The sequence below is a fragment of the Anolis sagrei genome, chromosome 3, assembly GCF_037176765.1.
Source record: "Anolis sagrei isolate rAnoSag1 chromosome 3, rAnoSag1.mat, whole genome shotgun sequence".
In the NCBI taxonomy this organism is placed as follows: Eukaryota; Metazoa; Chordata; class Lepidosauria; order Squamata; family Dactyloidae; genus Anolis; species Anolis sagrei.
The window spans coordinates 144,079,411-144,105,836 of NC_090023.1; the positions used below are offsets into that span (position 1 = coordinate 144,079,411).

Below are 26,426 nucleotides of genomic sequence, written 5' to 3' on the forward strand. Positions count from 1 at the left end.
TATGGTTTGGGGAAGATGGACCATGGATGATGGGACTTGCAGCACCTTCACTAACTTCCAGAGATCACTGCATCCTACACCAATGACTGTCAAGACCAAACTTGGCACACAACTCCCCCCCCCCCCCCGGTGAAGTATCCTGGTGCGGTTTGAAAGAATTTGGACCATGGACGATGGGAGTTGTAGTTCACCCACACCCACTGAACCCAGCTAACATTGGATCTAGATTAAACTTGGACCACAGGCAAACAATGCCTTTCTCAAATAACCCAGACACCGCCAGGTCTGCAAGCTAGAAGTGAATGTTTCTACTGTCCTCCTTTTGAGAATAAAAGGAAAGAGGAAAATATGCAAGCTAGAAACATTTAACCATGCATGTTTTCTTGTGGCCCTGAGTTCTCAAATGAGCTCATAATTAACAATAATTAATTAACAAACTTTACTAAATATTACCTGCCACACACATTTTCCACTGGTAAAAGGTATGAAAAAGGAAAGTATGTCGGCATCACATCTGCACATTTCTAGATGCTGATTAAGTGTATTTTACAGAATGTTTTAGATGATTATATGTTTTTAGTGATGTTGCAACCCACCTCAAGCTATGAGGTAAGAAATAAAATTATTGTTGTTATTGTTATTATTGTTGTAGCAAAACACAGTGGTGCTTTGAATCTTCTTGGAAGTGTTTTCTGTGTCACTGGACACAAACTAAATTGCTTTTCTTTGCTGATTGATGAAAAGGTTGTTGCAGCTTGAAATCTTGCATATTTTTCAGCAAGATGGGTGTAATTCAATTACATTAGCCAATTTGAGGTACACAGAAACACTTCAGGATTGGCTGCAGAAACAGTGCAGAAAGCGAAGGAGTGACATTTGGGACTGCTGTCTGGAAGAGCTTAGTGCCTCCCACTTATTTTTGTCTCATACTTCATATTTACTTCAGGAGAAAAACAGGATATTGTGAAGTTGCCCAAGGATTTCACACTCTCTTCACAGTCAGCCTTATGGAGTTCTTTCCTTTATTGGGCTTCCCAAGCTATTCTTCAAAAAAAAGTTAGTTTGTCCATGTCTCTAATTTCTTGTGTTTTATTTATCCAATAGTCTATTTCCAGAATTTTGTCTATTTTCCAAAGTTTTGCATGTGATATTCTTGCTGCAGTTGAGATGTAGATGAATAAAATATCTTTAGTTTGGTCCAAAGTTAGATCTGAGTCAGTTATATTTAGTAAATAATACTCTGGTTTTCTTGGAAATAATATTCCCATTATTTTTTGGGATTCCTCGTGTATGCTCTTCCAATATTTTTGAGCTTCTTTACAAGTCCACCACATATAAAAAAAGCTTCCATCGTGATCGTGACATTTCCAGCAGTTTTTATTCATATTTTCATATATTAAACCTAATTTCTTGGGGGGGGGGGGGTGGCATACCATCTATGGAACATCTTTAGCTGTTTATTTTTAATATTACAAAATCTGGATTTCATAGACAAAATGGCATATGATATAACACTTAATAGCATTACCCGTAAGTGCCCCATCTTGGTTCCTCCAAAAGGGCTCCAGAGATTTTAAGTTGCCTTCTTTGACATGACACTTTCTAGTGGCATATAAATCTTAGGATCTGATGGATGGCTTGGTGTTGTGGGGTGTATAGCCCAACACATTTGAAAAGTGCCAAGATGGGTGAAGGCTGTATTGTCGAAGGCTTTCATGGCTGGAATCACTGGATTGTTGGAGGTTTTTCGGGCTATATGGCCATGTTCTAGAAGCATTCTCTCCTGACGTTTTGCCTGCATCTATGCTTGCCATAGATGCAGGCGAAACGTCAGGAGAGAATGCTTCTAGAACATGGCCATATAGCCCGAAAAACCTCCAACAAACCTGGGTGAAGACTGTTCTTAAAACTGTCCACTTAGATAGACTGCTCCACCTCTTTTCTTCATTCCATTCCCACTTGATCCCAAAAACACTATTCAGACAACATGGAATGTGTAAGAGGAGATGGCACAGAGCTTGGGAAATGTCTGTTAAAATGCCTCTAAAATGCCTGGCTTTCAGCATACCTGCCTATCAGCAGTCCTTCAGACTTGAATTCCCTGTACAGATAGCATGTCCATGTAGGAAAAGGATGAAATTGCAAGCCATCTGTTTTACAATCTTATCTAAGAAACTCTAATAAAGTAAGCTTCAAAGATTTGCATTTATCTCCAGGGGGAAAATTATGAGACCTGAACTTGATAGTATACAGAGAGGCATGTACCTTATTCTGGGAACAGTTTTTTGAGTGGGGAGATGAATAGGTGCACTACACAGAAAGTGGATCAGTAACTGTTCTCCTGTTGAGCACTCCTTCTCAGTCAAGCTGTTTCTTCCTCCACAGGATTCCAGATGTGTGTTCATTTCCACAAATCTTCATATATCTGGGCTAGAGTTTGATATTAGTTGGCTAGGGTATGGATTCAGTTCCTCCCTGATTCTTTTAAAAGTAAGTTTCTAAACCGTGCAGGAGCCAAGGCAAGGATTCTTGTTTTGCAAGAATCAAGACTAGTACCTGTATACCTTTCTGAGTGCCTAGCAAATAAGTGAAGTCTCACATCTTTGCCTGATATTTTTATAGAATTATAACTATAGACTTGGCCCATTGTCTTTTAAGTGCTAGGATTAATGTCACAATTTGGGAAGAAAGTCTAGATGAGGTCAGTTGCACTTTTGAATTAAAGGCAATAGTACCATTGGATTGAAAAGGAGGATGCAACAAAGTAGGGTAAAGTCTGCTAAGAAAATGTTGGTGAAAGGTTCACTCATAGATTGAACACACTGAAACATATACCAGGCTTCTTGTTGGAAGACCACAGAACAGAGTATTCACTGTGTATTTCATCCCAGAACTTGGTTCCTACAAGGACCGGACATTTTCATTTTCAGAAAATTATCCAACACTTTATATCTCATTCCAATATTTTTACACTGAATAGACACCTAGGAGTGAATGCTGAAAAGGACATGGGAGGGGTTATAATTGTGAGGTGCTTCAAGACAGATATTTCAAAATACAAGGGTTGAATGAAAAGTAATGCCTCCACCTCAACAGATGGCAGTACTGGTATGCAGCAGGTATTGGCTTGTTCAGTAGACTCTCCTCTATAAGTTCCATTTTGGCAGGAAGCTTTAGCATTGAACAGTTGTGTTATTAAAGTGCGAAGTATGGAACCCTGCACAGATGGTCCGTCAGTGCAACTTAAGCAACATTCAGTCATTGAATTCTTGACAGCAGAAGGTGTCACCCCAAAGGGGATTCATCAGAGAATGCAAGCTGTTTATGGTGATTGTGTTGATGTGAGTACTGTGCATTGGGTGAGTAAGTTTAAAGATGTTGAGGTGGGAACATCTGACTTACATGACAAACAAAGAGTTGGACGTCTTGTGACAGCAACCACTGAGTTTCACAAGCAAAAGGTTGACAGATTGATTCAGGACGATCGTCATATCGTTCAGAGAGAAATTTCAAGCATAATCGGCATTTCACAAGAACGTGTGGGTCACATTATTGCTTTGCTTGGCTATCTGAAGATCTGTGCACAATGGGCACCCAGGATGCTGACGCCTAAAATAAAAGCACACAGACTCGAAACTTCAGAGACTGGATCTCACTGTATGACATCCTCCATACAGTCCAGATTTAGCACCGTCTAACTTCCATCTGTTCCCGATAATGAAAAAAGATCTGCAAGGACATTATTATGCTTCTGATGAAGACATTGAGAGACTGTGAGACGCTGGTTGCGGAAACAGAGTGTCAACTTCTTCCATGATGGCTTCAGAAAACTTGTTCATCATTGGCAGAAATGTATCCAATTGTCTGGTGATTATGTGGAAAAGTGAATAGTGGTAGTTAAAGAGCACATTCTAAGGATTATTTTTGTGTTTGATTTATTAAAATATTCCCATCCAAACCCAAGTAACGAAGGTGGAGGCATTACTTTTCATTCAACCCTCATATACTAGAGCAGCAAAGGGTGATGTGTGAAGCTCTTGCTAGATAACCTTAGACAAGTCATTTAATGTATGTGTTTCTGCTGCATCTAAAATGCAAAACTCCAGTTGGATCTGTGGGGCCAGTTTATAAGGTTATCATTAGATTTTGTGCAGAGAAGATGAAACTGTATTAACGTTCAAAAGTGCAAGTACACAAAGCCTGTTCTTCTCTTGCTGAGAACAGTGTCACACCCCCTACCCAGACAATAGCAGAGGCACTGTTTTTTTCCCTCTCTCCGAAATAAAAAGAATCTAGACTTTGATTACTGTTAGAATATAGATTCCGTCCGTGCCCCCAAAAGGAGTCTTCTGCCTGCCCCATTATGCTTCCCAGTTGCTCCAGATGAAAGGAGGAAGGTACGGGGCAAGAATGTTTTCCATGTAGACATGCAACAAGTACTCTGTTAAGAGCAGATATTCTGAAGTCTCTCAATTTGAAGTGTGTGAATGATAGGCTCAAATCTAATACAGAAATTGGAGGACAGAGTTATTTGACGGAGTCAAGACCCAAGCAATGAATCATAGAGGGAAATGGAAGGAAGACTCTTTGGGGGAAAACTTTAGGCTTCTGTTATAATTTGATCATATAACTATATTTTACAGAATAGTAGTAATTCCTCTGTGGCACAGTCCCATAGTCTTTTAGTTAACTAATCTAGAAAATCACTAAGAAGACAATACAAGGTCCTGTGAAATATAAGGAATTGGCTTTGCAAGGAGTGCAGCCGTCTGAGATAAATGCAGGGGATTTAATTTAAAATAAGCCTTAAGTGCCTTCTGTGCTTATGCAAAAGCCTTCCACCAATGAGAAATATGAGTTGTCATTGTATTTTGGGGAGAATCAACAAGAACATCGTTCTCTGTTTCAGACCAGATACTCAAAGCAACCAGAAGCGGTAATCAGAAAACAAAAGGCAATGATGCAGCCATGAAATATACTGTCTAGGGATTCTGAGTTTGCAATCCAATACATCTGGAGAACATCACACTGTGGAGAGTTGAATTAAATACAGAAACAAGGAAACAAACAGAAAAAGTAGTCGTTCTCTTCTGATTGATTATCTCTGGGACAAAGAAACAAATAGGAATGCACAGTCCAACCAAAACATATTTTCCTTCTGAGCCTGTTTAAAAATATTTTGTTGAATAAATATATTCAACAAGAACGTTCCGAAAATAGTCAAGTTTGGAATAAATTCTCATATTTATCAAGAGTGAGGTCAGTGTTTAATATAAGAAAAAAATCTTACCAAATCTCAATTCACAACTTGATTTTGTACCAGAACACACATCTCCCAAATTATTCATTTATCATTTGATGAACCTCATAGTCCACAGCCCCATGGATAAATTTCTCTGGTATGCTGGGGTTTGTAGTTTAGTGGTGCTGTTAAAGGCTCCTACCTAAACTACCATCCCCAGAATTCTGCAGGAGGCAGAAACTCTATTTTAAGTGGATTTTTTCTTCTAGTGTGATGAGGTGTTTAGGAAGGACTTCCTGACTGTAAGAGCTGTTCAGCAGTGGAATTCTCTCCTTCAGAGTACGGTGGAAGCACCTTCCTTGAAACTTTTAAACATAGTCTGAATGGCCATCTGTCAGGGATACTTTGAGTGTGCTTTTCCTGCATGGCAGGGCATGGAACTAGATGGCCCATGTGGTCTCTTCCAACTCTATGATTCTATGAGTATCAGTGTCAGGTTGTAGCAGCATTGTCTGTAATAAACATTGCTATAAAACGTGACATGGGAAATAATGACTTAGATGACTTGGTTGATTATTTCATGCATGCACATTGTAAGTTAGGCATGAAAAGTTGATGGGAACATGGTGGAATTCTTCAGGTCCTTCTCTTCTTCCTCTTCCTCTCTAACTTCCTCATTGTTGTCTTCCTTCTCTGTTCTTTTCTCCCTCTTCTCCTCTCTTCTTCTTCTCCCTCCCCCTTCTTCTCTTCCTCAGTTTCTTCTTTTCCCTCCTTCTCTTCTTCCTCTATTCTTCTTCCCTCACCTCCTCCTTCCACCACTTCCCATAAGACCCATCCCTTTTCTTCATTGCAGGGCAGACCTTGGACAGCATTTGAGGCTTAGGGATGGAGGATCCTTTGTTAGACTTTCACCACCTTGAACGGGCAATTTGGATTCCCCCTCCCCTACTTGGTTGTTTCTCTTTCTCTCTTTCCTACCTCTCCATAAACTCGCCTCCCCAAAGTGCCTCCTCAGTCCTCTTTTACCATACACACACAGTGAGGCTGTACTTCTAAATATAAGGGAGAAATGCAAGAGCAACATGGGAACCAGGAAGATTCCCCAAATTAGCTGAAATACACGAGTTTCTGGAAAATTTAGGAGAGATGAATACACTAGAAAGGGAACCCACCTCCAGCAGATGTCATAACATGGGCATGTCCATAAGGGAGAGGTCTGTCCTTTCTCCATGTGCTCTGTGGCCAGAGGAAGGAGACTGTAATCCTGTGAATATTTACTTAGGCCTCTTCTACACTGCCATATAAAATCCAGATTATCTGCTTTGAACTGGATTGTATGGCAGTGTAGTAAAGGTAAAGGTTTTCCCTGACATTAAGTCTAGTCATGTTCGATTCTGGAGGGGGGTGCCAGGCCCGTAGCCAGGATTTCGTTTCAGGGGGGGGGGGGGCTGAATTTTTTTCAGGGGGGATTCGGGGGGGCTGACTTTCGGGGGGGGCTGAGTCTGAGTGAAAGAGGGTCTAGCCTAGCAAACCTTTTGTATCATTACCCCAATACCCTCATGCATATGGGATATATTGAGTATGGTTATCAGATCATGATATGAATAAACATAACAGTTTAAATAATGCACCAGTAAGGCCTTTTCGCGAACCACCATGAGAATTTCGGGGGGGGGGGGGGTCTGAAGCCCCCCGAGCCCCCCCCCCCCCGGCTACATGCCTGGGTGGTGCTCATCTCCATTTCTAAGCCGAAGAGCCAGCATTGTCTGTAGGCTCCTCCAAGGTCATGTGGCCGGCATGACTCCATGGAGCGGCATTACCTTCCCGCCAAAGCGAAACCTATTGATCTGCTCACATTTGCATGTTTTCAAACTGCTAGGTTGTCAGAAGCTGGGGCTAACAGCAGGAGCTCATCCCATCCTGCAGATGTTTCGAACTACTGACCTTCCAATCAGCAAGTTCTGTAATTTAGCAGTTTAACCTGCTATGCCACCGCAGCCCCTGTATGGCTGTGTAGAATCACATAATCCAGTTCAAATCAGATAATGTGGATTGTATGGCAGTGTAGCATCACACAGTTGGGAGAGACCACATAGGCCATCACATCCAACCCCCTACCATGTAGGAAAGGTAACCCCCCTCCACCATCCCTTCCAGTGTGCAGTTCAACATTCTTAAGATTGCAGCCTTAAAGTACAATTTACCGTAAGACGAAGGCAGGCACACCATGTGCATAACTGTGTTAATTCAAGTTCAATTCCAATGTTTTAAATGCTGCTATATATACCCTGGGTCACGGTAAATTATTCTCTCTCCCATTGCCAAAGTTAAATTTGTTTTCCCCATCTTCTTCCCTTTTACTTGAACAATTTCAGCAACCTGGAAAAGCTTGGATTCAAATGTACATTGTGTGCCATGGATATATTGCTTTATACTTCACCAGCAAGTCTTCTCTTTCAATTTCCCCTTTTTTATTATTAAAAAGGAAGCACTAAAATGGCAGGCACTCGGCCAAGGTGAGAAACCGTCTTGGGGAAAAAAGCAACTAACATTGTGAGTTGCAAACAACAACCATCAAACAACAAAACCTCCCCTCCCCATTCTCCCATTGCAGTTGGCCTTGAGAAACCGAACTCTACCTGTGTGGACTTCAAGAGTTTCATTTGTTCCCAGGATGTTGTTTCCTTTTGCACTACAAGAAAATATGTATATAAACTACACCATGTGAAGATTTCTGGTGGTTTTGAGGTTGCACATTTACTGGCCAGGATCCAAAGAGCTGTGAAAGTTGCTCCATGAATCCAAGAAGGCTTTCGGCTTGTTTTTTCTCAGGCAGCAGACCAACCCCAGGCCCCCTCCCCCCCCCCCCCCCCCCCCCCCCCCCGTGCTCCAAAGACAGGCTCCTTTTGAAATTGATAGGGAGTTTCAGAAGCAATGTTTTTCCACACCAGGTCCCCAAGAGAAGCAGGAGGAACCGCAGTTTGATAATGCTGTCTCTCTCAAGTTATAAGCCATAACACTGTTGAGAATGTTGTACAGGATTCCTTTTAACTGAGCAAGTTATGGATAAGCTGACACTGATAATGCAAACATGGCACACTCCTCTACGGATGACTTCCCAGATCCAAGCTGTGTGTGAACTCACTCCCAACTCGGTTGGTATAGGATTGTACTTCACAGGAGGAAATAGGACATATTTTGAAATAACGTTTAGTGAGTTTATTCTGAAATAAAGCTTACTGAGGCTTACTTACTTACAGTGAAGTGAGCTCCTGGATAAGGCGGTCACACACCACAGTTTTTATGGGTATACAGTAGAGTCTCACTTATCCAACCTTCACTCATCCGACATTCTGTATTATCCAACGCAGTCTGCATCATACCTGGATCCACAGCTGTTTCAATATATTGCAATGTTTTGGTGCTAAATTTGTAAATACAGTGATTACTACATAACATTACCGTGTATTGAACTGCTTTTTCTGTCAGTTTGTTATGAAACATGATGTTTTGGTGCTTAATTTGTAAAAACATAATGTAATTTGGCATTTAATAGGCTTTAATAGGCTTTTCCTTACTCCCTCATTATTATCCAACATTTTTGCTTATCCAACATTCTGCCATTTACATTGGATAAGTGAGACTATATGGGGGTCACATTAGTGCAGTGGGTTAAACCATTGAACTGTTGAATCTGCTGACCTAAACATTGGCAGTTTGAATCCGGGGAGCGGGATGAGCTTCTACTGTTAGCCCTAGCTCCTGCCAACCTAGCAGTTCAAAAAATGCAAATGTGACTAGATCAATAGGTACTGCTTCGACGGAAAAGTAATAAAGGTGCCTATGCAGCTATGCCATTAGGAGGGGTCTACACACAACAGGCTCCTTGGCTTGGAAATGGAAAAAGAGCACCTCCCCATGTGCATTGCCTCCAGAAGCTGGAGATGAAAGGGGAAGCCTTTACCTTTGTTCTGTGTATTTGTGTGCCATTGTTATTTTCGCTGTATTAAAGGCATGTTGAATGTTTGCCTATCTGTGTGTGTTGTAATCCACTGAGTCCCCTTGGGGAGATAGAGCGGAATATAAATAAAGTGTATTATTATTATTATTATTATTATTATTATTATTATTACTTTACTGACACAAAAACACAATATGTCACAGCAAACGAGATCTATATGCTGGATTTCGTATCACAAAATCACAAGTCGAACACTTTCCAAGCATCTAGGACTGTGTAATGTATTTTATGATGATGATGATGATGATGATGATGATGATGATAATAATAATAATAATTATTATTATTATTATTATTATTATTACATATACACTGATCATTTAATGTAGCTTCAAGATAACTTGAAACTGTGGCCACACTCCACAAAACACATGCCACCAAAACAGGTTGCAGCACAGATTAAAGTTGATATAGGACATTAAAATAGTTACAGGAAAGTCTTGAGTTAAGCCATTAAATGTGCTATAGCAGATCCCAGGTCCAGGGTGAAATCCTCTCCACGAAATGCTAAAATCGCAGTACATAATCCCAAACACAGACAGCACGCTCCCTGGAAGGAATAAGTGATTATCACCACTCTTGATGGTCACTTTCCCCTTTCTTTCTTTTCTTAACTGTTGCTTTTAATTTCAGGTGCACTGATGTGCATTTCTGTAGAAAATGGCGGGGGGGGGGGGGGGGGGGACGGACGACACAGTTTGAGACCAAATTCTGTAATCACCACCTTGGCCTCAAACCAGTTCCAGCATGGCAGTCTAATCACCCACACAACAAAACCAGTTCTTCCCAAACCTGTTCCACATCATATTGCATTATCAGAGTAGATGTGCCCCATAACAGTTCAAAGTGGTTTGAGAGATTTTCTTTCCCACATTTCTTTTGCCCCAACTATCTGATTTGACTGAACAGGTTGTACAGTCTTTAGAAACAAGGTTGGAGATTTAATAACAACAACATATTTCCAATATCTGCTCTTTTCCACATGAAAATAAACCGTTCTTTGTCTCTATTTAACCTTTTTTGCTTCTGGGGACTAGAGGTGCCTGCCTTATTCTTTAGCTCCAGGCCTCACTTAACATATGGATAAGCTTTGAGGCACCCAAAGAACAGCTGGTACATCAGAAATGAAACAGCTATGCGCCTGGTCTGCAGTCACTGGCCATGTGAAAATGACATGCCGCACAAGCTTGGCTGTAGTAAATGAAAGATATCCAAGGGCTGTGGCGTAGCAGCTCTCATGCAGCTCTCATTCTGTTCATCGAGAATGGAGTCCTTTCCACTTGGATTGTGCTGAATGTGACAGCTCATGTTCAAACCTTCATACTCTAGTTCTAAAACATGCTCTCCATGTACCAGTGTCTCCACAGGGCTTCCCAGTAGGTAAATGATGGTTGTTCCCAAACACAAATGTGATTTTACCAAGTAACACAGGTTGCTTTCTTGCAACGCATGCATTCCAGTTGAAGAAAAAGCTGTTGTGGTCACTAGGAGACCCACAGGGAAACGCTTCATGTAATTTTTTAGCCTATAAAGCCCTAAACAGTTCCGGCCCAGCTTACCTGTCCAAACGTATCTCCTCCTATGAACTATCTAGGAGCTTAAGATCATCTGGGGAGGCCCTGCTCTCAGTCCCGTCCACATCACAATTGGCGGGGACAGGGCCTTCTCAGTGGTGGCCCCCTGGCTATGGAACTCCCTCTCCAGGGATATTAGATTGGCCCCCTCCCTCCTGACTTTCCAAAAGAAGGTGAAAACTTCTTTGATCAAGCTTTTGAGAATACAGTGGAATAGATAACATGAAACTATGAATGATGAACTCGGACTGGCTAGACAATGTTACTAGAAATCAATTTTAACAGGATGACACTGGAATTTACACATTTTATTGGTTTTTATATATGTTTTATATTGTTATGTTGATCGTTTTTAACTGTTCTAATTGCTCTTTTGTGAAATGTATGGCATTGAATTGTGCCAGCCTGTAACCTGCCTTGAGTCGCCGTATGGCTGAGAAAGGCGGGCTATAAATATCATAAATAAATAAAATAAATAAATAATATTGTCACTGACATAAATAAGTTCATTTAAAGACTTGAGTTTTGCCTAATTTACTATTATTGCCTTCTCTAGGTTCCCTGCTATTCCTATGGACAGAAGTTATCCAAACTGGCCATCCTGCGGATAGCCTGTAACTATATCCTCTCCCTGGCTAGACTCGCAGACCTGGATTACAGTGCTGACCACAGTAACCTGAGCTTCTCGGAATGTGTGGAGCAGTGCACTAGGACCTTGCAAGCCGAAGGAAGGTCTAAAAAAAGGAAGGTATGTTGCCAATGAGAGGACAGGCTGCGCCAGTGAATGGGCAACTCCTTTGAGTTCTTCACCTAAAGTGAGGATCTGCTAGTGCTTCTTTTCTGCTGTTCCTTCTCCCTTTAGACCTTTCTTGATTCAGTGTTGTGGTGTGTCTTCTTACATTTATAACACAGGATTTGAGTTTTTTCTCTTGTTTTATTCCTTTATATGTATGACTTGTTCCTTTCTGTGTATGACTATGAGAATCATCTTGGCTGAGCAATGCATTTACAACAATAGTTATCCTGTTGAAATCACTAAAGATAGCTCTATCTCAGCCACATTACAAACCATAAAAACACAGGCAACAGCCTATATTTTCTGTTTTGTTTGATCTCACATCCTTAAGTGGAGAAGCATAAAAGTAGATAAGGACATGACTAAAGATGCTTCTATGGTTGGATCTACATTGTCCTATATCCCAGGATCTGATCTCAGATTATCTGCTCTGAACTGGATTATATGAGTCTACACTGCCAGACCAAACTACAGGATAATAGAGTTGTTTTCAACTTGATCTCCCCTGGCTTTGATTTGGAATGCTCTGCATTGGATTGGGAATACTCTACATCAGTGTTTCTCAACCTGGGGACCCCTGGGGAGTTGGAAGGGGATGTCAGAGGGTCACCAAAGACCATCAGAAAACTATTTTCTGTTGGTCATAGGGGTTCTGTGTGGGAAATTTGACCCAATTCTATCATTGGTGGGGTTCAGAATGCTCTTTGATTGAAGATGAACTGTAAGTCCCAGCAACTACAAATCCAAAATGTCAAAATCAATCCCACCCCAACCCCACCAGTATTCAAATTTGGGTGTATCAGGTATTTGTGCCAAATTTGGTCCAGTGAATGAAAATACATCAAGCATATCAGATATTTACATTGCGATTCATAACAGTAGCAAAATTACAGTTATGAAGTACCATGGTTGGGGTCACCACAGCATGAGGAACTGTATTAAGGGGTCATAGCATTGGGAAAATTGAGAACCACTGCTCTACGTTGATCTGCAACTTCTCCCAGTGTTTGCCATTGCTCACTTATATCATTATTCAGGCTCATAGAAGGCTGCAAACACATTGTCCAGACATATGCATGTATGGATCTTCCAGTTGCCGGTCAACTGTTGGTAACATCATGAATTTCATGGGGTTTCTTAAGCAAGGAATACTTAGAGGAGGCTTTGCCAGTTCCTTTTCTAAAGTATACTCTACAGCAATGGTTCTCAACCTGTGGGTCCCCAGATGTCTTTGGCCTTCAACTCCCAGAAATCCTAACAGCTGGTAAACTGGCTGGGATCTCTGGTAGTTGTAGGCCAAAATACCTGGGGACCCACAGATTGAGAACCACTGCTCTACAGCTCCTACTTCACCATCAGTTAGTGACTTTTGTGACTCCAGTGAGTTCTTTAGTCCAACACACTACATTCCAATCACGTCACCACATCATCCTCCCCCTTCCCTGTTACAAATCCAGAGTAGTTACATAATCTGCTAAATGTTGATTCCATGAATTTCATAGGGTTTTTGTGGGCAAGGAAACCTCAGAGGTGGTTCTGCCAGTTCATTCATCTGAAATATAGCACACAATACCAGATATTTGTTGGAGGTCTCCCATTTAAAGATCAGAGAGGATCTGGTGTCTTTCGCACATGGGGATCTTAAATAGACAATAGTCAAAATAATCACACCCTGCATTCCTTTAGGTTACTTTAACCCTGAAATCATCATCAAGCTGTGTGAAAGAGGAAACTAAGCATTCTGCCGGTTTTCCTTCCGGAAAGTGACATGGGCAAATTGGAAGAGAGATTGATGCCTAGGCTCAGAGTTTCAAGGCAAAAAGATATCTGTAAACTTCAAGTGAACTTCCCGTCTGCTTTCAGGACCTGGTTGTCATGCAGGGTCATAAATCAGATGGATTATAATGGACGATTGGATAGCCAAGCAGAGCAATACTTATCTTCACTTTACTAAAATTGGCCTGTTCTGGATTATCTAATTTGATAATCTGATTTATATGGCAGTGTAGAAGGGGCCTGCGTTTGCTGCTAGGCATGCTAGGTATCACATATACTAATGTATAAATTGAGGGAAGGTTTTTGGGATAAAATTATGGATTTTGGTATGACCAATGAATAAACTGAGAGTCATTCCACTGAAAGGGGAAAGCACCAATATCACCCCACCTAGGTATTTGGCAAAGCCAGAGGGGGTTGGTGCTTCTTTTAGGTTCTCTTAGGTCCCTTCTACACTGCCATATCATCCAGACTATCAAAGCATATAATCCACATTAGCTGTTTTGAACTGGATTATATGAGTCTACACTATCATATAATCCAGTTCAGAGCAGATAATCTGGATTTTATATGTCAGTGTAGAAGGGGCCTTAGAATGGATTAAGCTCTTCATTTTTGCCACTCTGTTCAGAGAAGGAGATAATTCCTTTTTTGGATAAAGGTTAAGGTATACTACTCACCATTAATAGGTCAAGCTAGTTTTTTCACTAGAATTTCTAGACCTATATATGAGGTATATACTCATATATCCCCACCCCCCCCGAATAGGGCCACCATACTTCAGCAAAATTTAAAGATACAGTACAATGTCTGTCTTACTCAGCAAAGGTAGAAGGCTTCACACCATAGAAACAGAGGGAGAAAGTTAACCTTGTTTTAAAACACTTTTTAAATATTGCCTTACATATACATACATTTTTATTGAAAGAAGGTGATTCTATATTTAACTTCTGTTTCTTTGTAGTAGTAGTAGTAGTAGTAGTAATAATAATAATAATAATAATACACTTTTTTTAATATTCCCTTTTATCTCCCCAGAGGGACTCAGAGCGGATTACAGTATACACATAGAAGGCAGACATTCAATGCCTATTACACAGTGAACAACAACAACATACAATACACTGACATGGGTAGAGGCCTTCCTTTTCCATCTCTGGAGGCAATGCTCAACTCTGGCCAAAGGGAAGTGCTCTTGTTCCATTTTTCCATGTCGAGGAACCTGTTGTTCATAGACATCTCCAATCATGTTGCGGGCATGTCTGCATGGAATGCCCTTTTACCTTCCTGCCGAGGTGGTACCTATTGATCTATTCGCATTATATGCTTTCGAACTGCTAGGTTGGCAAAAGCTAGGGCTGAGAGCAGGAACTCACCTCGACTCGAGGCTTCGAACTGCCAATCTTCCGGTCAGCAAATTTCCTGCAGCTATAAATTTAATTTGCTGAATTACCGTGGCCCCTTTTGACATTGCATATAAAACCCTAGAAGGATATGGGATACAAATCCATTATGTTGCAAATATTGCAATATTATGGTATAGTACAATATAGTAATATTTAATACTGATGTTATACTGTGCTAATAATAATATATTGTATGTATATATATCTTGTAAGCCTCTCTGAGTCCCCTTTGGGGTGAGAAGGGCAGCATATAAATGTCCTAAATAGATAAATAATAAATAAATAAATAAATTATCTAGGATATGACAGCACTGTCACAGTTGGGAGGAACACAACAACAGTTGTGCTTTTGAACTTTTTTTAACAAGACAGTAATTTCTTCCATAGTCTCTTGAACTGATGTTTTTTCTTACTTAACTCGTCCCAGTCAATTATTGATTTTAGGGTTGTTTTTTTCAGTATACACTTGAAAGTTTCAGTGAACCAGGATAATCAGTTTGCATCTCAAGGCCACCCATCTGCATGCTCAATCTCCTTGGCTTCTCCTTCCCCCTCCCTTCTTTCCAAACTCATTGTAGTTGGGTGGGTTGCTGTGAGTTTTTCGGGCTGTATAGCTATGTTCATTCTAGTTCACCAAGCATAGCAAGCTCTTGACACTTTCCAAAAGTAACTAGTTAGAGTTTGTTCTGGCAAGCAGGAGCTCCAGATGTTACACTTACTGGCTTCTACATAACCTTTTGTTTTGTTTTTGGTCCTCAACTATCTGCTGTGTCTGATGTTGAAAGGCTTTTCAAGAAATCCTCTTACAATAGGAAACAGTGGAGGAATGTTGGGCTCCTCCCCTGCTTCCTCTCGATTGCTGGATTCTGGTGCAGATTTCAAAGGGGGCCAGGAATATGTGTGACAGGGTGCCAGAGTTAGTTAGGAAGCAATACAAGGAGGTAAAATTAATAAGCCACTCAAAATGAAAAGTGTTTTACTTTTTAAAAATATTTCTCTACTGTTTGCAAACAGTGTTATATCAGAATAGAAAATGGACATGTTGATTTTAAGTTTCCCAGGCGCCATTGTTTTTTTCACTTGATGACACGTGCAACCAATTCTCTTGCCTGTTAAAGATAGAGCTTTAGAAGAAAAGAATATAAGCAAAGGACTCGCTGAATACTTAAATAAATAAAACATAACGCTTACAAAGAAGGGCCATGGATCAGAAGCTGTTTTATAGCAAGTCAGGCCATTGGTCTATCTATCTCAGACTTAATCTACATTGCCACAGAATCCAGTTTCTGAATCCAGAGAATCTGCTTTAAACCAGATTAATGAGTCTATACCGCAGGGTTGCAGTGGCGCAGCAGGTTAAACCGCTAAGCTGCAGAACTTGCTGACTGGAAGGTCGGCTGTTCAAATCCACAGGTCAGGGTGAGCTCCCGCTGTTAGCCCTAGCTTCTGCCAGTCTTGCAGTTCGAAAACATGCAAATGTGAGTAGATCAGTGGGTACCATTTTGGCAGGAAGGTAACAATGCACCATTCAGTCATGCTAGCCATATGATCTTGGAGGTGTCTACGGACAATGATCTTGGAGGTGTCTTCGGCTTAGAAATGGAGATGAGCACACACACACACACACACACACACCCCACACACACACACAATTGGACTCGACTAGACGTAATGTCAAGGGGAAACCTCTACCTTTACCATGCCATAGAATCCAGTTCAAAGCAGAAAATCTGGAATCAGAAGCTAGATAATATGACAGTGTGAATGGGACCTCAGTGCTTTCTCCTCTCCAAAGTTTCAGGGAGAGGTCTTGCCTAGCTTAACCCAGAACGCCAGGGACTGGACTGGGAACTTCATGCAAAGCATGTGCTCACCTACACATCTCCCTTCCCAACTCTTTTCCCCATTACATGGTGCTCTTCAGCATTCAGAGGGATGTAACCTATGTGTTATGCAAAAGCATGATCCAAAATTTCCTATAATTATTTGTTAATAATGGCAGTAACCGGGGCAATTATGAATATCCCACCCCGTGTAAAACAGACACCTACAATGTGGAGATAGTATACAGGCTGCTTTGACTTCTTACTCCACCTGAACTCTTTCAGGTACACACAAAAAGATAGCTGCAATTGTTTCAAGCGGCTACAGGTACAGACATAGGCTTCTTGAAGGAAATATTGGTATTAATGCTGGTGCCTCCAATACAAATACAGAGTTGGAAGAGATCCTAAGACAATCTAGTCCAGTCTCGGTATGAAGAGATACATAATTAAAACAGTAATGGGTTTTGTTGGTTTTTTTTTTTGTTGTTGGGTTTTTTTGTTGTTGTTTTTTTTACCTAAGTAGGAAAGCCTGGAAATCTGATTTATTCATGGTCTCTCAGGGCCCTTCCAGACAGGCCCTATATCCCAGAATCTGATCCCAGGTTTTCTGTTTATCCCAGATTATCTGTCAGTGCAGACTCATATAATCCAGTTTCAAACAGAAAACCTGGGATCAGTTCCTGAGATTATAGAGCCTGTCTGGAAGGGCCCCCAGACTGCAAGGGGTGGGGTGGGGAACTATAGTTTGGGGGGGGGGGGAACAAATCCCTATGTACACTACACATATCTTATTTGTAATGCAAAAAAGAAAGAAAGAAAGAAAATTTAAAACGAAGAACAATTTTAACCAACTTTGACTGGATCTACACTGCCCTATATCCCAGGATCTGATCCCTGATTATCTGCTTATCTGGCAGTGTGGAATCATGTAATCCAGTTCAAAGGATATAATCTGGGATATTTTTTTTGTCATGTCAGAAGTGACTTGAGAAACTGCAAGTCGCTTCTGGTGTGAGAGAATTGGCCATCTGCAAGGACGTTGCCCAGGGGATGCCTGGATGATTTCGATGTTTTTTATCATCCTTGTGGGAGTCTTCTCTCATGTCCCCGCATGACGAGCTGGAGCTGATAGAGGGAGCTCATCCGCCTCTCCCCGGATTCAAACCTGCGACCTTCAGTCCTGCCGGCACAGGGGTTTAACCCACTGTGCCACCAGGGGCTCCTTTATCCCAGGATCAGATCCCGGGATATAAAGCAGTGTAGATCCAGCCATAAATTTAACCAGTATTTCAGTGGAAAGTGTGGGCCTGCCTTTGGCCAATGAGATACTCAAGTTCATTAGGATTGTTGTTGTTGTATACCTTCAAGTCGTTTCTGGATTAAGGTGATCTTGAGTCTCTGAGGTTTAGGGTGGGAGCCGGGTCAATGGCCTTGAAGGGCCACATAGACTTCTGCTATAGGACATATGCCTTCTCTGTGATTCTCACAGCACAATGGTTAATTTTCCTCCGATTAGCAGATATGTGCACCATAATAGGCAGATTAAAGTTTCTGTATGGCTTGTTTACTCTGGCCACTAGTCCTGCCCTCACTCCTTGTTCCAGGCCCTTCCCTGATACCACCAAAAGCTGTTGTACATGGAGAGAGCAAGAGTACATGGAATGCAAGGGCTACCGGTGTGTACTTTGACCTAGACCCTGTGTGGTTTGTGTCATGTTCGAAGCAGCAGGAGCATAATACCCATCACCTTGACCCTCCGTGAGCACTAAGGGAGCAGAGTGGGACCCACAGAAGGCTCTCTCACAGCTTACAATCATTCATCTGTTGGGATACCTTTAGAAAGACAGAGAGAAACTGGCCTTTTCTGGTTCTCTTTCCCCTCCTCCACATGTCCCAGCCACTCTGACTCCAGTATTTGAAAGATAATATTGCTTGCTTCATTAGTTTTCTGAACATAACAGCGACTAGCAGTTGGGAGAGGTTGTTGACCTGCAGCTGGTTAACTTGCAAGGGTGTGTGTGTGTGTGGTGTGCATACACACGCACATGAGTGCTCCTTTTTGGTTTTGATTAGTTGGCCTGCTAGTGAGCAACACTGTGGAGTCAGGCTATGGAAGCTGAGCGGGAGCAAGGGAGGGCTTTCCTCCCCCTCTTTCTCCCGCCCGCTCTCCCTCCCCGGCTCCCCTGGCAGTCGCAGACTCCAGATGTTCAGAGTGCTAGTTGGGAAGTCCTGCTGGCGCCACTCAGGGCAGAGGGCAGGGGAAAGGCACGCGAGCTGGAACCCAAAGCACTCAGTCACTGCAGGATTTGGCACATCCCCAGCTTTCTGCTGGCGCATTCCCCAGCACTCTCCCAGCCATCTGTTCCAAAAAAACACTTTCAGAACCTCATCATCACTCAGGATACAACATTGAGAGCAGCTGTTAGGGAGGCAGGAGGGAAAAACCCTGCAAAAGGTCTCTTTGTGAGAGAGGAAGCTGGCTTATAAATAACAGCAGAACAGTTGCGGCTCAGTAAAAGCTTTCTGCGAGAATTTGTTTCTGTTTTTTAATTGCACACACATACATGCACACATTTGTAGAGAGAACTAAAAGAATTATCATGCAAAATAGGGGACGACTTGCCACACGGATGTGGCATTACTAATTTGTTGCTTTCTTTCAGGGCTAAAGATAACACAATTTACAGTTCTAAATATAAAGGTTTTCTTCATATTCCTTTTAAAGGACACAAACAATTGTTTTTATAATAAACAATAAAAGCATAACAGGGGATACATGTTTTTAAATTGTTGGCATAAAGATGCAAATTCTACTGTGGTTGTTTGAACTTGTGGTTTCATAGTCATTTTCACAAAGCTCAGAAATACGAGGGTTGAATGAAAAGTAATGCCTCCACCTTCGTAACTCCTCAAGAGATGGCAGTACTGGTATACGGCAGGAACTGGCTTGTTCAGTAGACTCTCCTCTACAGTTCCATTTTAGTGGGAAGCCTTAGCATTGATTGGTTGTGTTGTTAAAGTGCAAAGTATGAAACCCTGTGCAGACTGTCAGTCAATGCGACTTAAGCAACATGCAATCATTGAATTCTTGACAGCAGAAGGTGTCACCCCAAAGAAGATTCATCAGAAAATGCAAGCTGTTTATGGTTATTGTGTTGATGTGAGTACTGTGCATCGTTGGGTGAGTAAGTTTTAAGATGTTGAGGTGGGAACATCTAACTTGCGTGACAAAGAGTTGGACGTCCTGTGACAGCAACCACTGAGTTTCACAAACAAAAGGTTGACAAATATATTCAGGACAATCGTTGTATCACTCAGAGAGAAATTTCAAGCATAATTGGCATTTCACAAGAACGTGTGGGTCACATTATTGCTTTGCTTGGCTATCGGAAGATCTGTGCACGATGGGTTGTGGAAACAGAGTGCCGACTTCAACCGTGACGGCTTCAGAAAACGTGTTCATCGTTGGCAGAAATGTATCCAATCGTCTGGTGATTATGTGGAAAAGTGAATAGTGGTAGTTAAAGAGCACATTCTAAGGATTATTTCTGCATTTGATGTATTATATTACCATCCAAACCCAAGTAATGAAGGTGGAGGCATTACTTTTCATTCAACCCTCTTACTTACAAAAGCAATGGCTGTGCTGCCCGGACCCTGTGCCTGTTTACTTGGACACGCATTTCATTGGGTTCAATGAAGCTTAGAGATAAGACTGCTGCCCCAATGATTAATAAAAAAAGGACTTGGAAGAGTTCGGGATTTAACAGTTCAATTTTCTACTGGTATAGTTCTCTACTTCTCATGCCCTTTCCAGGAGACTCAGGCAAAAGCTAACTTCTGCAGCCTGTGCTACCTGCTAGCTTCACATTAATAACTTTTGCCATCTCGACCACACTCAGGGCCATCCAGACAATACTCTTATCCCAGGAGCTCCCGCATAAAAATGGAAGGTGGCCAAACGCCGTTCCCTGAAAACATGGGAGCAATTGCTACAAATGGTGAAAAAGTGAGATTTTCAGGTGTTGGAATATCCCGGTTCTGGCTGGAAAATGCAGATATTAGAATCTGTGTATGTCCCTACACTCAGAAAATACAGGATTTTTTATGTTGATTTGTTCCCAGGTTATGCATGTCTGTTCCTGATTGGCTGTATCCTAAAAACATGGCAATAGTTGATTAGAGGGCTAAAACTTTATCCTGGCAAGAGAAACTTCATCCTCCACACATTTAATGAAGTTTATGACACACAAACAAAGGTTTTGCCATGTAACCAACTTTTCTATGTTTTTATGATAAAAGCAATGAGGAACAGTCATGTATAACCCAGGAACATCAGCCTATAGTTCCCAGGCATAAGTACATGCCCAAATTTGCCTGCGCAGATGGTCAGGCAGCCTCTATAGCCCAGGAACAGAACTTATACAATGATTTGCTTATTTGGATCTTAAGTTTGTTTTTTTTAAACCGCTGAAGTTTCCAGCAGACGTCCCACAGCGGCCATTTTGGAAGCTTCTAAATCTCGCAACAAAGCAGCAAGTGTGGACAACGAAGGTCCCGGGGGGTTTTTTTGTCCCTGACTAAAACCCACAATTTGGTGCTGTCTGGAAGTGCCCTCAGATATTACTTGGTTACATTTGTCCCAGTTTTCCTCTGTGAGTTGTTGGAGAGTGCATGCTACATGTATTTATATTTCTACCTGGCAATTATTGTGTGTTTTCTAAATGATACAGCCAAAATGAAGCAGGTTTTCTTGTCTCCCCAAAATTTAATGACATCATTTCTTTAACTGTTGAAATCAATGCAAATAAAGTCCATCATATGTGAAGCAGCCTCAGCCGCACAACTTTGGTGGAGCCAAGAGCCCATTTCAATCTGCCAGCCTCCTGCCATGAGAGGAGTACCTAGAAGCCCTTTCCTTTTGTTGTGTTTTCTTAAGGAAACATTGACTCTGCTTCAAATAAGGCATGCAGGGAAGCACCTTGCTTCAAAGGAGACATATTATACAATACCTTGGTTTCCATATGGAGATTGTTATTTATTTATTACTAAGTTTGCTTCCAAAGATACAACCCTTCTTTAAACAAACACATTTGGGTGGATAGGTGGGTGGGTTTTTCCCCCCCCCGTGTTAGGAGCAACTTGAGAAACTGCAAGTGGCTTCTGGTGTGAGGGAATTGGCCATCTGCAAGGACATTGCCCATGATTTTTTACAATCCTGTGGAAGGCTTCTCTTATGTCCCTGCATGGGAAGCTGGAGCTGACAAATGGGAGCTCATCCCACTCCCCGGATTCGAACCGCTGACCTTTGGGTCAGCAGTCCTGCCAGAACAAAGGTTTAAACCCATTGCACCACCGAGAACTCATGGGTTTGGGGTTAAAAGGTACAACTGCCACTCCACCACTGAATTCATTATAATGCTAAATGTGGCTTAGAAGCTGTGTTTTTCATGCTTTATGTTAAAGGACAGTGGCTATTTCCCAAACTGTAGATTTAATTTTGAGCTATACATATAATCCTTACCTAATTCTTTGCCATGCTAGTTTAGTGTTGTGTGTGCCACAATGTAACAAACTCCAACACTGCATTAACCTAGCAGGGTTGTTGTGTTTCCATTGCAACATAGCTGTGCTTGCCAAAAATGTTGATTGTCGAACAAGAGGATGACATTCCTTTTATTTCATTGTTCTATATAAGAATAGGGATGAGACCATTCTTATTTATATTCAAGCCCGCTCTAGTTATTTCAGTGGGTCTTCCACAGGACACCTTCTAGGCTAATTGTGTGCTAAGTCCCCAGATCCATGACCGCTGAGAAGAGACAGTTGTGCTCTGCCAAGACCCTGGAGCTTCACTGAGTGGGAAAGCATGACTTGAGGCACCCCATTGGAAGTTGAAAACACAAAGGAATGGCAGCTCAGCTGAATTCCACAAGCGCTTTGGCTTAGCGAAACACTCCCCTCCTTTGCCAGTTCACCAGGTTTATTAAGGCAGCTGTCAACTGCAGAAATTATAAACTTCACAAGTGTTTTACAAAATGCCTCCTGCCTGAAAGAAAAGTGTAATAAGTACTTGACAGCAGCAAGAAGAAGAAAGAAGGAAGGAATGAACTTTTCCCCTTCTGGCAATTTCACTTTTGCTAAGGGAGGCCCATACAGTTTGCAAGGCAGAAAACCAAGCACAGCTCACTGACCGGTTGTTACGGTTGCCCAGCCACTATCGTTCCACAACAAAGCCAAACACAAGCCATTTTGCAGCTTCAGGCAAGCAGTATGCAAAACTGACCCACATTTGAATAATCCTTCGACCTAGGAAAGAAGATAGTCTTGACCACTGCAACCAAGGACTTGCTCATGCAAATCTATCCTATATCAGTTCATCACCCAGCATCTTCATCCTGAAGCAGGTGCCCCACTCTACTAATAGTAAAAGTAGCCCATGATATGAACTTGATTTGATGCTAATCTCATAAAGCAGCAATTCTCAACCTGGGGATTGGGACCCCTGAGGGGGTTGTGAAGGGATGTCAGAAGGGTCACCAAAGACCATCAGAAAACACAGTATTTTCTGTTGGTCGTGGGAGTTCTGTGTGTCAAGTTTGGTTCAATTCCATCATTGGTGGAGTTCAGAATGTTCTTTGATTGTAGGTGAACTACAAATCCCAGCAACTACAACCCCCAAGTGTTAAGGTCTATTTCCCCCAAACTCCACCAATGTACACATTTGGGCATACTGAGTATTTGTGCCAAGTTTGGTCCAGATCCATCATTGTTTGAATCTATAGTGCTCTCTGGATGTAGGTGAACTACAACTCCAAAACTCAAAGTCAATGCCCACCAAACCCTTCCAGTATTTTCTGTTGGTCCTGGGAGTTCTGTGTGCCAAGTTGGTTCAATTCCATCGTTGGTGGCGTTCAGAATGCTATTTGATTGTAGATGAACTACAAATCCCAGTAACTACAACCCCCAAATGTTAAGGTCTATTTCCCCCAAACTCCACCAGTGATCACATTTGGACATACTGGGTATTCATGCCAAGTTTGGTCCAGATCCATTATTGTTTGAGTCTATAGTGCTCTCTGGATGTAGGTGAACTGCAACTCCAAAACTCAAAGTCAATGCCCACCAAACCCTTCCAGTATTTTCTGTTGGTCATGGGAGTTCTGTGTGCCAAGTTTGGTTCAATTCCGTCGTTGGTGGAGTTCAGAATGCTCTTTGTTTGTGGGTGAACTATAAACCCCAGCATCTACGACTCTCAAATGACTAAATCTATCCCCCCCCTCCCAATCCTACCAGTATTCAAATTTGGGCATATTGGGTATTTATGCCAAATTTGGTCCTGCAGTGAATGAAAATACATCCTGCATACCTCTTGACAATAAGAGGGGTGCTGCAATATAACCAACCGTCTTCTCTCTAAACATCTTCAAAAAGAGTCTGAAGATCTGCCTGTTCAGGATGCTCTTACTGGAGATCCTGCATTGAGGAGAGAATTGGACTAAATGGGACATTCACCCAATGTTTCTTTGGTAAGCCAGCACTCACTTCGGAACGTGGAATTTCCCCCTTAAATTGTAAAACCACAAGTGAACTCCACTTAATTCACTTAACAAAATTACATAGTCTGGATAACTTTACTGCTTCACAAGATCAGATTACACGCAGAATCCAAGAGGAACTTCTAACAGGATAATTGTGTTTGTCACTATTGATGGACTTTTTGATTTCAATTGACTCAAACCCCTTCTACGCTGCCATATAAGCCAGGTTATCAAAGCAGATAATCCATATCATCTGCTTTAAACTGGATTATATGAGTCTACACTGCCAGATAATCCAGTTCAAAGCAGATAATCTGGATTTTATATGGCAGTGTAGAAAGGGCTTTCCTGAGAAAAGTATCAGACCTTGACTCCCAGGAGGTCTTGTGGAAAGTCCCCTCTCTTTTCTACGCATACTTGGAGAGAGCACTCCTGGCCTTTTTCCCCTTCAACAGCCCATTTCAAATGGATCTTAGCATTTCATGGCCCTTAAACATTTCTTTTTATCTCTTCTCTCATTTATTTGAGACAGGGCCCTGTCAATTAAAACTATGTTAGTCTTTAGACCCCTGCAAGAAACTTTGTTCTGAAATTATTACTTATTACTCCAAAAGAAGGAGAAGGAGAAAGAAGGAAGGAAAGAAGGAAAGAAATGCAAGATTAATTGGTGGCATTGTTGTTTACCTTCGAACCATTTCCGACTTATGACATCCCTAAGATGAACCTATCACATTGTTTTCACTGCAAAATTTGTTCAGAGGGGGGTTGTCATTGGGTTGTTGTAGGTTTTCCGGGCTATATGGTCATGTTCTAGAGGCATTTCCTCCTGACGTTTCGCCTGCATCTATGGCAAGCATCCTCAGACTTTGAAACTGAAACACACACGAGAATCACAAATGAAAACATTCTTTTCCTTCCTCCTCCTCTTCACAAATACAATCATATACTTTGCACTGTGAATGTCCAGATTAATTCACAGTTTTCCAAAATGATTATTAAGGAGCCCACTTGCTGTCGAACGCTTTCATGGCTGGAATCACTGGATTGTTGTAGGTTTTTCGGGCTATATGGCCATGTTCTAGAAGCATTTTCTCCTGATGTTTCGCCTGCATCTATGGCAAGCATCCTCAGAGGTAGTGAGGGGTTGTCATTGTTTCCTCTGAAGCTGAGAGAGTTCAATTTGGCCAAAGCCATTCAGTGGGTTTCCATAGATTTCAGTCTTACCTCTCAAAATCCTAAGCTAACAACTATACCAAACTGGCTCTAGGTGAAATGTCAGTGTATGAAGTTCAGTGCAAATGTTGATGAAGCTTGAAAATAGCAGGAGAAAAAGTGAACTCTGCACATGAGATGCATGCATAATATTTAACAAAAAATATTTCTTGGGACAACAGAAAAACAGAGGCTATGATTCAAAGCATCTCACACCTGTGCCTCTTCCATTGGCAATACCTTGTTCTCTACCTAAAGAAATCTCAAGGACCATGTCATCAAAAAAAAAAAGGTACATACTGACATTTCTGTCCAAAGTGTTTTATTTATGTCCCCAGCATCCTAGATCTCAGCTACTGGTTCAGACCTCATTTCAAGAAACTCTGAGATACCGAAACAGGAATTAAAGCATTTTGCAGATTTTCCCCCCGGAATTGATTTGTGTTGAAATGTATAAATATTTGTTTCTTATTTATATAAAGGCACCATGAGTTTATGTTTCATGCACAATCTGTTTACTAATACACGGCAGGCTGTTGCTTTTGAAGCCCAGAAAGCCAAAGATAGGGCTAAAGTCTCATCTGGTTTCAAATATTTTTACAGTCCAAAAGATCTATTTATCTTACTTCTGGGTAAACTGGGCGCCTCTCTTTAGGGCAGTGGTTCTCAACCTGTGAGTCCCCAGATGTTATGGCCTTCAACTCCCAGAAATCCTAACAACTGGATGGAATTTCTGGGAGTTGTAGGCCAAAACATCTGGGGATCCACAGGTTGAGAACCACTGATCTAGGGACTGACCAAGCTCTATAAAACAATCAAGCACCATAACCAATTAACATCCCCACATTTATAATTTAATTTAATGGGGGAAAATCACCAGCAAGAATGAAATATATGCAGCTTGGGTCCAAGGGTTTTATGTCCTCTGTGGGATCCCAAGCTGAGGGGTGGTCCATTCATCTTCATGGGGAAAGGCAGGGCTTTGTAAGTATAGGAATTATATGGTTAGTTGAATTAATGACGGAGTTGTGA

At 41.6% G+C, this 26,426-nt stretch overlaps 1 protein-coding gene across 1 annotated transcript in view; it reads left to right on the forward strand.

Annotated features, from left to right (window-relative positions):
• ATOH8 (atonal bHLH transcription factor 8) overlaps nucleotides 1-26,426 on the forward strand; it is a 45,170-nt gene that overhangs the window by 13,335 nt on the left and 5,409 nt on the right. Inside the window, exon 2 of the mRNA XM_060769276.2 lies at nucleotides 11,394-11,585. Coding sequence (XP_060625259.2) covers nucleotides 11,394-11,585 — 192 coding nt within the window. The remainder of the gene's footprint in view (nucleotides 1-11,393; nucleotides 11,586-26,426) is intronic.